General features: G+C 34.4%; 1 protein-coding gene across 1 annotated transcript; it reads left to right on the forward strand.

Moving 5' to 3' along the window:
• Positions 1 to 232: 232 nt before the first annotated feature.
• LOC132561368 (prolyl 3-hydroxylase OGFOD1-like) lies at positions 233 to 15,884 on the forward strand. Its single transcript, XM_060226093.1, has 13 exons — positions 233 to 455; positions 1,615 to 1,760; positions 3,380 to 3,429; positions 3,683 to 3,783; positions 4,086 to 4,205; positions 6,163 to 6,254; positions 7,879 to 8,007; positions 8,685 to 8,798; positions 9,916 to 9,992; positions 10,488 to 10,660; positions 12,023 to 12,157; positions 14,544 to 14,602; positions 15,723 to 15,884. Exons 1-13 carry the CDS (start codon positions 263 to 265, stop codon positions 15,867 to 15,869), a joined length of 1,536 nt encoding a protein of 511 aa, XP_060082076.1. The 5' UTR covers positions 233 to 262; the 3' UTR covers positions 15,870 to 15,884.
• Positions 15,885 to 16,477: the final 593 nt, after the last annotated feature.

The raw sequence follows: 16,477 nt of genomic DNA on the forward strand, positions 1-16,477 counted from the left end.
ATGCGTTTTGCCAAAAAGTAGAAAGGAGTCGTAATTTTTTGTTTTTGAAAGTATGAACAAATAGAAAATTTCGATCCGCCAATTGAAAGCTGAATATAAGCATTGTTGCTTGTTACCACAGTTTCTAAATGGAAAGTTGACAAAGTTAAGAAAAAAAATCTTTTTAAAAACGAAAGTACAAACATTTAAACCCAACTTCCGGTTCAAGTACACGTGTATTTTACTGTTCATGTAACCTACAGTTGCTAGTGATGATATTGCTATGGATCGGAAACGGACTGTGAATAACGATGTTAAGGAAGACGCCGTACCAAAATCGAAAAAAGGAAAACATAAGACGAAGTCTGTACATCCACAACAGGCCGTTTCAGTGTCGCTGAACGAATGTTACACTTGCGTATCAAACCTGAAGAAATTCGAGACGTCGTACCAAGCTGCAGAGACTTACGACGAAGGTAAACATCAGTGTTCATGTGGTTGCACTTGTTGACAGACGATGTCGGAATAGATACCGAGTTGAGTGAGGCATGCCAACAGCAGAGTCTTACACATTTATAGTAGGCCCTTATGTACTGTACTGCACTACAGTCGATTTTATAACTACAGCTTGTTATGTAGGTACTATTTCATTTCAAATGGAAAATTCAAATGACAAATTCCCTATCCCCAATCAGAACATCGCAATCAGCACTGTGCACCATCAGGATTTACTCAATGTACCAGTGTTGTAAACAAGTTCTTGTGAAAATCATCAGTCTCCAAACTGCAAAGAAAAAGTCTGTGAATAGAAGGTCTCAACATCAGACAGATTTAATTGATTAGTACCACTATGTTAATTTGAAATATTTCATATTCATCTTATATTTTTTATATTATATATATGTATTTCTCTCACCTCAATGGATCCCTGGAACCAAGTAATAACTGACAAATCTACTTTTAGAATTCTGCCAGTATAGTATGATCATTTCACCATTATCGATTCATTCATTTAAACACACAAATAACAAACAATATGTTTGGGATGTTTGAGTATATTTGTGGATACTATAGGCATGCAGTAATTAGAAACTTAGCTTGTATTAGTAAGCTGTAGGTTATTACATCTCCTATTTGGTGCAAAATGTAACGTTTTTATTAACCATAGATATGCTGGCAGAAACCAAATTCTACTTTTACATAGAAATAAAAACATATACTTCATTTGTACATGTAATGGTACATGCATGTAAATCATTTTTGTATAACAACTATATAGGTACAGTTGTGTGTATGTGTTTTCATTTTGTATGCAATTCACAAAATCATACAATATTGCAGTTTTGATTTTGGAAACATCTTTCAATATTAAATTTTGCATTAGATAAAGTACAGCCAGATAATGAATTAAACTGCATCATACAGCTATTCCGTCCTTCCAGGACCCGTCATTTATGCTAAAGGCCTAAATTTTGAAGCCCAAGTGATTGACTTGTGATAATCACGGATCAAAAGAAATGTTAAACTCCAGACAGGGAGGCATGTTAGCCCTATAATTCAATATAATCTATATTTGATATACATTTGTTTTGGGTAATTTTGGTAGAACAGTATCCTATGTTTTTTTCATTTCAGGTTCACTGCAGTTATACCATGAACCATTTACTCACTGTGTTCTACCGACATTTATTGACGATGAAAAATTCTTAAGCAGACTTCAAGAAGAGCTGCTTGATTTGACATTTGCAGAGAAAAATAATGACCTCTACAAATTTTGTCAGGTATTTCTAATGATTAGCTATAATAATAGTTTATTTTAGTTTAATTCAGTTAAAATATTTTCACAGAATTTAACTTATCAATTTTTTATTGTTACTTTATGTACTACACAAGAAATAGTGCCTTGTAAAATGGGTTCATTTGCTTGGGGTTTGTGTCCCTGTGAACAGCTAGGGTCATTTTGAGACAAGGTTTTCTCAAAGTAGCTGGTGCCTACCTCACTGAACAGTATACAGGTGACCAGTTGTACACATATACCATCCAGAGCAATAAGGGTAAATTGTCTGGACCATGGATTGTATGAAAGCTAATTATCTTATATCCCAGCTGTCTCAACTGTCCATAGACAACTGTTTTAAGGTGTTTTTTTAGTAGATTGGTACAGAACATGAACTGTTTAACATTCTAACTCAAATACAAATGAAATGGAAAGAGATTTGGCTAATGCAAATGTAGCGGGTGTATTTTGTATCATATAAGACAAAACCGCTGGGTTCTTTTCCAAAATTTAATCATTGATCGACGTAAAATAGACACTCTGAAATATACAATATAACGTAATCAAACACTCTCAAATTCACAAATCTCTCGTTACATACTCATTACTCAACAATTCATACTTCTTTCATAGACTTGTTACATTTCACATAGTCAAACTATGTCATTACTTTTACACTTGAATAAAATATAAGATTCAATAAGATACTTCTAATAATTAAAACATGACCATTCTAATTAGAGTAAAATAACACTTACAACACGTATAGTGCGCTAATGTACAATGTCACAGTCGCACCACTCCACAATATCACCACATCATCGTTACAAGTTACGGCGCAACTACAACCAATGAATAACCTGATATTACAATTTATGTAATATCTTAAGAAACACATAACGCATATAAATCCATCGATTACATGATTTATGGATAATACAATACATACGTGTTCACACCTAATACTATTCTGAACGTTCAGTTATATATAAAAATATTACTGCTGCAATTACATTCTTCATAAATACAAACACTCGACGGGAAGAATATAAAAGAAATACTAAAAAAAAACAACTAGCAAGAAATAAAGCTAGAGGAAACTTACCGGAAAGATGAAATCTGAAGACCCAAGACATTTGAACGACCGTCACAGAAGACAGCGGAGATTCAAATGTACCCGATAAAAGACAGAGACAAAAGACATATACCCAGGAGAAACTTTGGACCAATGAAACAACACCGTCCAAGTCCGTCACATGTCACGTGTCCCGTTGAACAGTGAACAGTACTCACGTACACAAGTACATACATACACACTACACAAAGAGACGCGCTCGCCAATACGTATAAACGCGCGAAGGTAAAACGTGACACTAACGATGTGACCGCGAAAACATAATAATACACATGTATATAACCAATACATTATATATATATATATATATACTACAATACAAAATATAGCTACTAACTACAGCAAACATTGCCAATATGAAATATCACATAAATATGACATAACATGAATGTTACATGAATCAGGACAAAGGTAATTATTATATTATTAAATATACATTTATAAACAGTAACTGCAATGTCATAGGATTTATTTCTGGTTTATTGTAGAGCAGAGAAGACCTTAAAGTTGTGTCATCCCCATATATTGGTGCTTTAAGGTAAAATACATTGTATAAATTTAACCTCTGTGAAATTGACTTGTTCGTGAAAGAAAATTACAAATGAATCAATGAACGTTATTGAGAAACAAAACAGTTCCGACTGTTTCTTACATCACATGAAGATGACATTTAAAGTAAAAAGTTCTTGGGTGGGTCTATAATTTGTGTGGACAACCTCATCAAATGGCGTTAGTTGTAATGATATAATACCTTTATAGGTTGTCTTTCAGATATTTGTTTTAACTTACAGAGATCTGATCTATGTTAAGTTTAAAGACTGGCTGGAGAAGGTGACTAACATACCCCTAAACGACACCGTCGACATGTCATGTGCCAAATATGAGTTTACAGGTATATCAAAGAGATATAGGTACATGTAATGCTAGTAATGTAGACTCAATTTGTCATGTTGCTTAACACCTACTTTTATCAAGTTAATTACCTGTTATTTAGAACTAGTATTGGTTAATGTGAGTTGTGAAGTCATTTTAAGAAAGGAAGATGAGAGAAAAAGGTAAAATGAAAAAAAAAAGATAAGAAAGAAGCTTTTGTTATGGCAATAGCAGAAAAAATGTGTTGGTACACCAGTATTTCTTAATATTTGTGACCTGTTTTCATGTACATGTCACATGACTGTCATGTGATTCTTGTAGATACTCTTCTCTGCCATGATGATGAACTAGAAGGGAGGCGGATAGCATTTATCTACTACCTTGTCCCATCCTCCTGGTCAGATGTGGATGGAGGGGCACTGGACCTGTTTGCTGTGAACGGTGAGTAGAATTTATGATTATTTTTCGACACTTATATCACCTTAGGTTGATAAAATCTTTTATCTCTGTGTAGTGTGGACAAATATGTATCTAAATGAGATTTTGCTTAACTTAAAAAATATTATCCTGACGTATCTTAGAATATTTTCGTTTGGTTGGTAATGTAAATAAATTAAAACAGAGTACACAGGTACTAAAGCTTGTATGAAGGATCACCTATTCAGACTGTTTTGACTATGATCTTTTTGCTGTCTTGTCAAACTACTTTCCACCTTAGTGGCCATAAAATTTAACTACTGTAATATGAAGGAGTAATGAAAAACACCCTGCCCCCATCAGGGTTCGACCTGGTGACCCTTCAGTCTCTATCCAGACATTCTATCTCTCAACAAAAGGGAAAATACCTGTACATGTAGCGGAGGTTAGTAAGGTGACCTGTACTCTCAACTTCTACGCTATATCTGAAATGTCTTGTGATTTCATGACCATTTTGTACACTGTTATTCATTGTAAGAAAAAAATATGCTTCGCAGTGGTCTTTTTTCCAATGCAAGTGATGGTGTGCATGTAGCTATCGAAACATCACACATAAGTTTCTGACTGGTTTTGATAAGAACTTCATTAGATACTATCTTGACAGTTGATATATCTCTGTTCACATCACGCAAATTCAGGTGATTGATTCTTTTTTAATTTCTCACACTTTTTCTTATAATAAAGTATTGGAAGTAGTTTCTCTACTCAGTATATGTCAAGCTTTATGAATGGCCAATGAAACGTGTTTTGAAGTTGACATTACCCAGTCATGACATGGTTTCACTACCGTATTTTCTGGGTTTTAAGCTGCGGTACATTAAGTGATGATGATTACTATGATTGGTAAAGTCATTGTGCAAGTAGGCAGTTTTTTCCTGAAGGATAAAAAAGATGTGCCTCCATGAAGTGTGGGAGAAACAGAGTTTCCAAACTAAGCACTTCTTCAATAAATGAAATATACATGGAAAATCATTTAAAAAACGATAAATTTTCAGATAGAATCATGTGGAAATATATATTGGTTACTATTATCCTGAAGGTTCTTAGCGAGTAGTATTTGTCTAGTTGTTATAACTTATATGTGATAATATAGCTGTTATCTATGATTGTATGAAAGCTAGTTATCTTAACCCCAGCTGTCTCAGCAGTCAACAGCTGTTTTAAGGGTTTTGTGTAGATGGGTACAGATCCTGAATGATTTAACTTTCCCACTCAAACACAAATAAAGCAGAAAGCAATTGGGCCAAGCAATCATAAATGTAAGCACGAAATGGTTAACAATGGAAGATGCAAATGCTTAACACAGAATGATCAACGATAAATGCAAACACAAAACGTAATGCAAAAAAAAATGCAAAATACAAAACAAAATACAATAGACTGAAAATAGGTCAACAGCTTATGACTAAATACTCATTATTACATAGATAGTTTTTTTGTTTGGTGGTGTTTTTTTTGTTTTTTGTTTTTGCCCATACTTTGTTATCAATGTTCAATTAGTGTTGTGTACCAAAATAAAACCTTGTTAGATCGGGACACAACATACATGTCTATCATGGGCCATGAAATACAGGTACAGCTGTGACTAGTGTTTAACACAAGGTGTTACAATTCATCAACAATTCCATACAGCAAAAAGTCCTGATATTCCGGATACAGTACACAAACGTTTACAGAGGCAGACACAAGCGGCAGCCAATCCTAAATGCAAATGGAAGAAAGATTCCAAACACTAATACAAATGTAAAACGATAGACGATTCAGAACCCATAGGCATGAAACGCAAACGAAACAATTTTTTGGGAATGTTAGACAGTTCATGATCTGAAAACTTCTGTGAAATAAACAGAAATCACAACCAATCTTTACAGTAATTAAGAATTGTACAAAGAATGATGATGTCAGTAACTATATCACACAGAAAATGGCCAGCCAGCTGATGTAGTCAAGTCTGTGGTACCAGCGAGAAACAGTTTTCTGTTCTTCGAAGTGACACCTGTGTCATTTCACCAGGTAGGTTCAATACCATAAAATCTGTTATTGTATTTGTTTGGCAAATAGCCGGCCCTTTTATACTATACAATTTGATAGATACAGTTTACTATGTATTAATGATCATAATAAATCCCACCACTTATAAATCTTATATTCAGTGATTGTCGTGCAGAGAAGTGCACAAAGATTTTCCTTTGTTATATCCTATTCAGGTACTCATTGTTAAGTCACTCTTACATACAGGTACTCATTGTTAAGTCACTCTTACATACAGGTACTCATTGTTAAGTCACTCTTACATACAGGTACTCATTGTTAAGTCACTCTTACATACAGGTACTCATTGTTAAGTCACTCTTACATACAGGTACTCATTGTTAAGTCACTCTTACATACAGGTACTCATTGTTAAGTCACTCTTACATACAGGTACTCATTGTTAAGTCACTCTTACATACAGGTACTCATTGTTAAGTCACTCTTACATACAGGTACTCATTGTTAAGTCACTCTTACATACAGGTACTCATTGTTAAGTCACTCTTACATACAGGTACTCATTGTTAAGTCACTCTTACATACAGGTACTCATTGTTAAGTCACTCTTACATACAGGTACTCATTGTTAAGTCACTCTTACATACAGGTACTCATTGTTAAGTCACTCTTACATACAGGTACTCAAAATCTGCAGACATGATGAGAAACTCTCTGATAAAATTGTCATCTGTTGAAATAATGTACATATTTTTGATGACCATAGCTGTTAATATGGTACCATGTGTGCTTCTTTATGATAATTTTAAATAGCAAGTGCTTGATTTAAAGAAACAAATCAAAGATAATAAATTCACTGTGTTAAAGGAAAAAAACAATTCAGGTAAGAAACAAGTCAGTTTGGCACACCAGAAAGTTCATTTCTGGGATTAGACATTAGAAGACTTTTAATGTCACATTCTGGTTATTATCACATTTTGTTCCGACAAATGACAAGAAATTAAATGATTCATGGTACTTTATTTATTCTGCTATAAAACATGTGGTGTCCAGCATTTCGTATTCAGAGTCAGGGGGTGGGGCTTTTTACAGGACAAAGAAATGATATTGGATCGTATTCAAAGTCAGGGGGTGGGGCTTTTTACAGGACAAAGAAATTATATTGGTTTGTATTCAAAGTCAGGGGGTGGGGCTTTTTACAGGACAAAGAAATGATATTTGTTTGTATACAAAGTCAGGGGGTGGGGCTTTTTACAGGACAAAGAAATGATATTGGTTCGTATTCAAAGTCAGGGGGTGGGGCTTTTTACAGGACAAAGAAATGATATTGGTTTGTATTCAGAGTCAGGGGGTGGGGCTTTTTACGGGACAAAGAAATGATATTGATTTATATTTTATTAAAACAAGATCTGTATCTGTAGACTTGTTATCAAGTCTGGGCTTATTGCTGAGTAAGTTTAGTATTGTTCTCATAGAAACACAGTTATAAAATGTAAACTTCATACTTATAGAGAGGCAATATCAAGTTCAAAATTCTTTTTTACTGAAACTAAAATTTTGCTGAAACTGTGTTTTTTCTTTTTAAATGGACTTTACAATGATTTATTATTTAAAGTGTGATAAATGGAATTGTTTCCCTTGACAGGTGGCTGAGGTGCTGTCTGAGGACAAGACACGTCTTTCTGTCAGTGGCTGGTTCCATGGCCCATCTATAAATAGACCTACCCCTTTTGAAGAGCCACACCCAACACTGGCCCATGCTATATCAATAGAGGTAAGTATTTACATGTACCACTTTCACACTTCCTAATTTTCATTGTCTTCGATTTTTCTAATAATATATATGTTCTTATTCATATTACATGTACTTATGTTTGTTCTGTCTAAACAGGCCTTGTTTGACAATGTTCACCATGGTAAAGCAAAGAACCACCCTCTTTATAGGTCGGGTGTAACAATGTCTCCCAGTAGGTATTGTAGTACCCCACTTAATGTTATATATCATGACTGTAAGGAAGGACATTGTCAGTGTAACAATCTCTCCCAGTAGGTATTGTAGTACCCTACTTAATGTTATATATTGTGACTGTAAGGAAGGACATTGTCAGTGTAATAATCTCTCCCAGTAGGTATTGTAGTACCCTACTTAATGTTACATATTGTGACTGTAAGGAAGGACAACACCAGTGTATCAATCTCTCCCAGTAGGTATTGTAGTACCCTACTTAATGTTATATATTGTGACTGTAAGGAAGGACATCATCAGTATATCAATCTCTCCCATGATCAAACACTCCTCCTGTGGAACTTTGCTTTAATCTAAGACAATAAGGACAGATGACTTTAGAATTCTCCTTGGATAAAAACTCTGTATTAATCTTTGATTGATCATTATCAATGTATCAGTAGGAAAAGTTATCTGTGATGGTTCTGTATATTGTTATGTTTCAGGAGGATATGTTTTTTGACTGGATAAACCCGACGTACCTGGACATGATATCACAGGCAGATATTCGGGAACGTTTTGAGGAGGAATCACAGATAGAACTCCAGAACTTCCTACAGGTAAAAAACTAAACAAGATAAACAAACAATATGTATTCTCACTAAGTACAAGTATACTTTATTTCAGAAATATTTCTTATCCCATCTAACATTTTCTCGTCGAATTTAAAAAAAGGACTATTAGGCCACTTTACCAGGTAACTGTTATATGTTAGACTTACACAATTTTGGTATACTAGAACTTGCAGCTAAATTTTTAGGTAATTTGTTTTACTTCAGGAAATTTGACAAATAAAATGATATCTATGTGAAGGATATACACACCTAAAATCAGATCCATAGTATTTCAAAATCATGGTCCACACAAAGTCAATGACGTCTTAGTAAAATTCTGAACATTCCCAAAAGTAAGATTTTTATCATATCCAGGGAGCCAATACAAAGTCTGGTCAGCTTTATAACAGTTAATATCATGTTGTTTCATTGAGCTGAGCAGGATCCAAACTGCCAGAGTTTCCTCCAGTTCCTACACCAGACATTTGACATTTTGATGGACAGATGTCTATATCAGACAATATTCTGTCATGTTGTTTCATAAAGCTGAGCAAACTCCAAACTGCCAGAGTTTCCTCTAGTTCCTACACCAGGCATTAGACATTTTGATGGACCGATGTCTATATCAGACAATATTCTGTCAAAATGTCCAACATAGGAAGGAGCCTGATACACTATATATATTTGAAAAATAAACAAAACCAAAGAGTTGTAATCAGTAGATTTTGTGGGTTAAATTCAAATTCATTCCAGAGGATCAGGAAACAGATTTATTGAAATTCTTTTTGTTAGATGGTACTGACTACATATGGAATCTTGACATGTTAAAATGAGATTACGATAACTCTGCCATCTCAGTGAAATTTTAAGAGAATATGATTCATTTAAGTGTGAATGATTAACCCCCTGGAGGGGTTTTGGATTCAAAAATCAGTACCTTTGTTATACAAATTTGTCCAATAGGAGCACATGTATCCGCCATTTTCTGTGGCAAAGAACTTAGTGATAATGTCACATGTTTTACGTCAGTGTTAGAGGTATTGTTTTTAAATTCTTTTGATTAAAATTATAACATATGTAATGCCAGTTCCAAACCTGTGTTAATGTCATATCTGATTTATAGAACAGCAAATATGAACAGTTAAAGAACGCACTACAGAAATGTGAATCGTGGACACAGAGGGGACCTGCTAATAAAAGGTATGATATATAAACAGTATTCATTTCTGGTAATAAACCCAGCTTAGTAATAGGTCCACACATTTTTATTTCTGTTGAATAGAATTTCAAATGTGTTTAATTGTCCTGTAATAAGCCCAACCCAAAATCTAATAAGACAGAATTTTTGAAAAGGTAGAATTTGTAAACTCTAGTAAAGTGGAGTTGATGGTATTCAGTGAGTGTTATAATACACTTACTACATTGTTGTCATTTAATTTCCTTTTGACAATATTACTGGAGAATAAAGTGAGGCAATACCAAAAATTTTCAGCATTTCATGACTTGATACCGTATAAAATGTCCAGGTGTGTTTAAATTTTACACATTGGCCGGAGGCAGCAGACAATGTTTTTTATTCCTTACAATTCTCTGTTTTAAACCCCTATCTAAGTTACTAGAAGATGTGCTGATATACGACATCATTATTCTAGCTTTTTTGCCTGTTTTACCTGTCACATTACTCGTTAATTCTAGGTGTTACTCCCTGATGGATACAGACAATCCCCCGGAGATTGTCCAGGAATGTATACAAGTGCTGAAGTCTGATGCCATGTTCCTTGTTTTGTCCAATCTTACTGGACTCAAACTTCACGAGCTGGCACCTGAATCTGATACCGACGACAGCGAAGAGGAAACCACAGCTAATGGTAGATGGGAGATAACTCTATCAATATCAAAAACATTTCTAACTATAATTGTGGTTACATACAAAAAACTATTGTTTTAATAATTCTGGAATTTTGATAACTAACTACTGATTCTGAAAGTAGCATTCACTCAGTTTACAATGGATCTTTTTAAAAAATTTGCTTTGCATTTTCCCAATTTCAGAGAGTTATCCCCCTTCTATATAAAAGATACACACAATTTTAACTGACTATGCATTTTGAGAAATGACTGTCTTTCAAGCATCCAATTGGATTAAAATTTGGTTCACATCTTTGTTGAACAGCACTGTTTAACATAAAAAAGTATTTTTTTCCTCTTTTTTTTCTATTTTTTTTTTTTTTTTTTTCGCTATGGTACATGTAAACAAGTTTTACTGTAAATGGTCGTTATTCCTAGATCATAAAACAGATTTGATTATTTGACTATTGACAAATGGTATAACTAATTAAACCTACATTAGGATACATTAGGTGTTTCAGGAACAATTACTGTATACTGTTATCATCAGGGTGACAGATCTAATTGTGATAAGAATTTGGACAAAATATGAATTTCACCATACTTAAGATATCTAAGTTAAAATTAACCTTCATATGTAGAACTTAACATGTTAAGAAAACTTATTGTCAGATTTTACAATACATGCTGATAGGGTCATAAACCATTGGACCTAAACTTGTAAGTAAATCTTGTTTATCAAAATGTTATCTTCTGCTAAACAATGAACAGTGTTGGCATGTTTTTAGCTCACCTGGCCCAAAGCATGGTATTCGGCTAAAGTCCGACAAAGTTTGTGAAAGGAAATGATCTAGACCTTTATTCAAGGTCACACAGATTAAATTTGTTTAAATATTTTAACAACTTACTCTGACTTCCAAAAGGCTTAAAATAATGATATTTTGCTGATTGGTCTCTGGAATGAAGCCTGACAAAGTAACAAAAAAGAAATAACCTTGAACCATATTCAAGGTCACAAAGGTCAAATTGTCAGTACTGTAAAAGACTTCTTTTGATAAACCAAAAGTTGGAGAAGCATGATATTTGGTGGAATGTTGTTTCTTGGTCATAGCCAAAAAAAATTTGGGAAAAGACATTTAATTATAATCAAGGTCATAAGTGTCAATGTTTTAGAGAGTTGAGTATAAGAAGCTGTTTGTTGTGGAAATTAGATAAAGTTGATTGGATGTTCCCTGTTTGAATGCTAATGGTTTATATGTTAATGTACTTTTGATAAACAATAACCCTATTTTTGATGAATATTTAATACCAGGTGAGTGATGCAGGCCTATTGGACCTCTTGTTTTATATATTTTGTTTTAGTTGTCATTCTTTTATCACAGGAACAAAAGGAGAACCATGCTATTGTAGCCAGGTACGGCGCTGGAGACATGGATCGTATACTTTGGTACACGACAACGACATCGAGGGTGACAGAGAGTTTGCACTGGATACTCTCTTATACATAGGCTGTGAAGGTAAGTAAAATTTGTACTACAGCACCATAGTACCTGTCAACAGAAAATCTTGTACATAGACTGTGAAGGTGTAACAATTGTACTACAACACCATAGTACCTGCCATTAGAAAATCTTATACATGGACTGTGAAGGTGTAAGAATTGTACTACAGCACCATAGTACCTGCCATGAGAAAATCTTATACATGGACTGTGAAGGTGTAAGAATTGTACTACAGCACCATAGTACCTGCCATTAGAAAATCTTATACATAGACTGGGAAGGTAAGTAACAATTGTACTACAGCACCATAGTCCCTGTCATTAGAAAATCTTATACATGGACTGTGAAGGTGTAAGAATTGTACTACAGCACCATAGTACCTGCCATTAGAAAATCGTATACATAGACTGTGAAGGTGTAAGAATTGTACTACAGCACCATAGTACCTGTCTATAGAAAATTGTATACATAGACTGTGAAGGTGTAAGAATTGTACTACAGCACCATAGTACCTGCCATTAGATAATCTCTGATATTTAATAGATAAATAATTGACATGGTGCAAGATACCACAACAATCTGAAGGGATGTTTGTCTTAACCTTTTGATGGCTAAAGGCGTGACTTTATCTCTCAAAAGATTTTTCTTATGTTCTTATGTCTAGCAGGCAGTCTTCACTAAGTTTATAATCACTTTAATCACTTTAGTGAATTTACTTTAGATATTATAAGATATCTACTTGCCATTAAAGTTTTACAATGGTCCAATAGTCATTACTACATGTACAAAATCTCTTCTGATAAGTTAAGCTGGTGATTATCATACACTTATTTTCAGCCTGTAGGTTATATACTATTAATATTATAGTACCCACCATATCATTCATTTTGCTCATAAAGCAAAGGCCCAGGGCATGGATATTAGTTCTGAAGCATGCTGAGATGAAGGGCTAGTAATTTTATTTAAATAAATGACCTGGACCCACTTTCAGGATGGCAAGGATCCAATGTGATAAAAATTTCCAAACAAGTCTTCCTCATTAACAAAAGGCCAAGGATATCGATAATGTGCATATAGCATGCTGGAATGAAGGACTACTATGTTTGTTCAAATAAATGACATTGACCCACTTTCAATGTCACATTTGGCAGTTGTGTAAAGAACTTCAAGCTTCTTTTATATTAACCCATAAGCCCAGTATCATGGTGTTTGTGAAATAATAGTAGTAGTAGTAGTAGCTTTCATGTTTGCAAAAATTTAATGAAAAGACAAAGTCTTCTTTTTTTAATCTGCAAAAGGAGGTGAGCCATTGAGGCCTATTGGGCCTCTTGTTAATAATGCATGTCATTTTAGCATGGATGTGCATGTATTTCGTTTCTACCGAGTGTTAAATGGGAAGTTTTTTGTACATGCTTACAGAAGTAAACCATTGTAACCCAACGGGTCAAGATGACCTATTACTATTGTGCATTGTCCGTCATCATGTGCAGTGCACTGTCCATTGTTCACTGTCCGTAATTTTTTTCTTTAAAACATTACTCCTGCTTTATGCCTTGGCGGATTTCAACCAAATTTTGTCTGAAACATAATTATTTCTGAAACTCATGAAGTTGATTCACCCCCTTGGGACCAGGGGATGGGCCTAAAAATATTTTGTTTCAAAATGCTACTCCTCCTTAATGCTTTGGTAGATTTCAATCAAACATTATCAGAGACTAGCAATGATATTAAACATGCATGAAGTGATCCCGAGATTGTACTTACCAAATCTTATTTCTTTCACTTTGGTCCAAAATCCGACTTGACTCATTTTGAACAACTAGTCAGAACTACTTCTCAAGTTTCAGTCACACCGATGAGAAAAATATTTGGAGTTTGATTTGTTAAGGAAAAGAAAAGAGATCATTTGTTTTTATTTTTCAGCCTGATCAAAACTCCAACATGGTGACCACATTACCTATTTTGTAACATGATTGTACAACTGTTTTTCATGAACAGCACTTACCATTTATGAATGTCTGGTACTTTCAAGGAATGTTGAAAATTTGAATTCATCAGACATGTCTGACTATTGTCAGTGAATTCTGTAGTTTGTCCATCCATTCGTCAACTGTCAGATGATCAAGGGCCTCTTGTCACATATTCATTTTACTATTGTGAAATCATTAATTTTCAGGAGGTTTCAAACCCATAGTTACTGTTATTTTGCGAATTGATATGTCCACAAAAAGATAACCCGATAACCTTGACATCAAGATTATTACATGTGGATTAAGGCAGTCAGATCTATCCACCAAATCAAGTGCTATGAAAAAAACATTATTCTGTAAGACCATGAAATCAGAACCCTATGATATATTTATGATTTCGCAGTATTGAATGACCATCCTTTTTTGTCCAGGTTGGGAGCCTGACCAAGGCGGGATTACATCCTACATTGCACGAGGAGAGGATGAGGAGGTGAGAAACCAAAAAAATTTTACCAACTGTTTTGAAAATCTGACTCTAAGCTCTGTTGTTCAGCCATAGTTTGAAAATAGCGTAGTCCGTCCTGTCTGATGGTATGGAACCATATCAGTGAGATTAGAAAATAAACATTATCATTAAACATGAATCTGTGATGTCTGGACATCAAACATGAATCTGTGATGTCTGGACATCAGACATGAATCTGTGATGTCTGGACATCAGACATGAATCTGTGATGTCTGGACATCAGACATGAATCTGTGATGTCTGGACATCAGACATGAATCTGTGATGTCTGGACATCAGACATGAATCTGTGATGTCTGGACATCAGACATGAATCTGTGATGTCTGGACATCAGACATGAATCTGTGATGTCTGGACATCAGACATGAATCTGTGATGTCTTGACATTAGACATGACAGGTCATTAAGTATATTTAGTTTCATCTGTTTGATTTATTTTATAATGTGTTATATACAAGATAAAACAAGGAGAGGTGAAAAAACATCTGAACAATTTGGTGTAGTTAAGATTGTGTTGAAATTGTTGATGTTGTTCTGAAGTTCATGTATATTTCCATCTGTGATGAAGAGTTTTACTGATTTTGTTGAGATAAATAAGATGTTTATACAGACCTAACAGATAAGCTTAAATCAGTATAATTTTCCTGGTCCGTTAAGCAACATATTCACAGAACACAAGTCCTTTGTTCTTCTTTTCCCCCATTCCTTGTCAGCACTCTTGCAGTTTCATTCCTTTAGGGATTTTGATCCAACTTTAAACAAGTTCGAATTTCAAGGTGAAAGTCAAGGTTAATAGTTTAAGTAAATCATTGTCAGCTCTCAAGCAGCATCGTTCCTAGAGGGATTTTGATCAAACTCGACTTGAACTTCCAATTTTCTGTCCTCTTTATTGGACATCACTTCTTGTCAAATCACAAAGGTATTTGATCAAACTTGACTTATTTCTGAATAAATATGACAGTGATTTGGAGTATCACCAACCTCTGTCATAATTCAGTGTGATCTAACCAATAAGGATTTGTTTCTATCCCTCAGAGATTTACGGGAAAGCCTGTAGTTGTAATCATGTGTCATATTTTCCAGTTGCTGTCCGTGAGTCCATCTGAGAACAGTCTGGCGCTGGTCTACCGTGGCCAAGACACACTACACTTTGTTAAACATCTCAACGCCAGATCTAGAAACTTACCAAATAAGGAATTTTATGACATATGCTGTACATATTATGAATAAATGTATAAAATTTGAGGGCAGTGATTTATATTTACAAGGTGTGTACGACCCAGACATTCTGTTGACATTTCATGTCAAGTTCATAGCATATGATCAGTATCGATGGTAACTGACATTTCATATTTTCATGGAAAAGGAATGAATCATATTTCCACTTACTGGTCTTGGGAGATGAGTGGTCGATTCTATACCATCTCATACATTAAGTATACCAGTGCTAGTACGCTCCATACTGGTCATTTGTCTGAAAAGGTGGCTGTGTATTCATCAAAATGTCACACACAAATCTTCTACTGGTTCTGTTATAAGAACTTCTATTCTATTTACTTCAATACCAGTCTGAAAAAATGTTCCAAAATAAGAGGTGAATGAGTCATTCTCTCAACAGAATCAGGAGTTTTCTTCTGTTTTCTATTTAAAGGTTTTTTTTGGTACAATCCTATTTGATTCAAAACTCCATTACACTCATGTGGAAGACTTTCCAGAAATGAAAATCTTTCGGTAACTGGCTCATTTGAGTCATTGTATCTCTCAGTAAATAGATACGGTAATTCCTTAACGTTTCCCTTAAAAACAATCATTGTAAGACAATTAAGCCTTTATTGAGA

Source organism: Ylistrum balloti, unplaced genomic scaffold (genome assembly GCF_031769215.1).
Source record: "Ylistrum balloti isolate Yb309-2 unplaced genomic scaffold, AGI_CSIRO_Ybal_v1 Utg371196, whole genome shotgun sequence".
In the NCBI taxonomy this organism is placed as follows: Eukaryota; Metazoa; Mollusca; class Bivalvia; order Pectinida; family Pectinidae; genus Ylistrum; species Ylistrum balloti.

Coding starts and splice junctions, on each gene's coding strand:
- LOC132561368 (XM_060226093.1), top strand. CDS start 263: ATGGATCGGAAACGGACTGTGAATAACGATGTTAAGGAAGACGCCGTA. Junction 6,255..7,878: donor CACCTGTGTCATTTCACCAG/GTAGGTTCAATA, acceptor TTCCCTTGACAG/GTGGCTGAGGTGCTGTCTGA. Junction 9,993..10,487: donor AGGGGACCTGCTAATAAAAG/GTATGATATATA, acceptor CGTTAATTCTAG/GTGTTACTCCCTGATGGATA.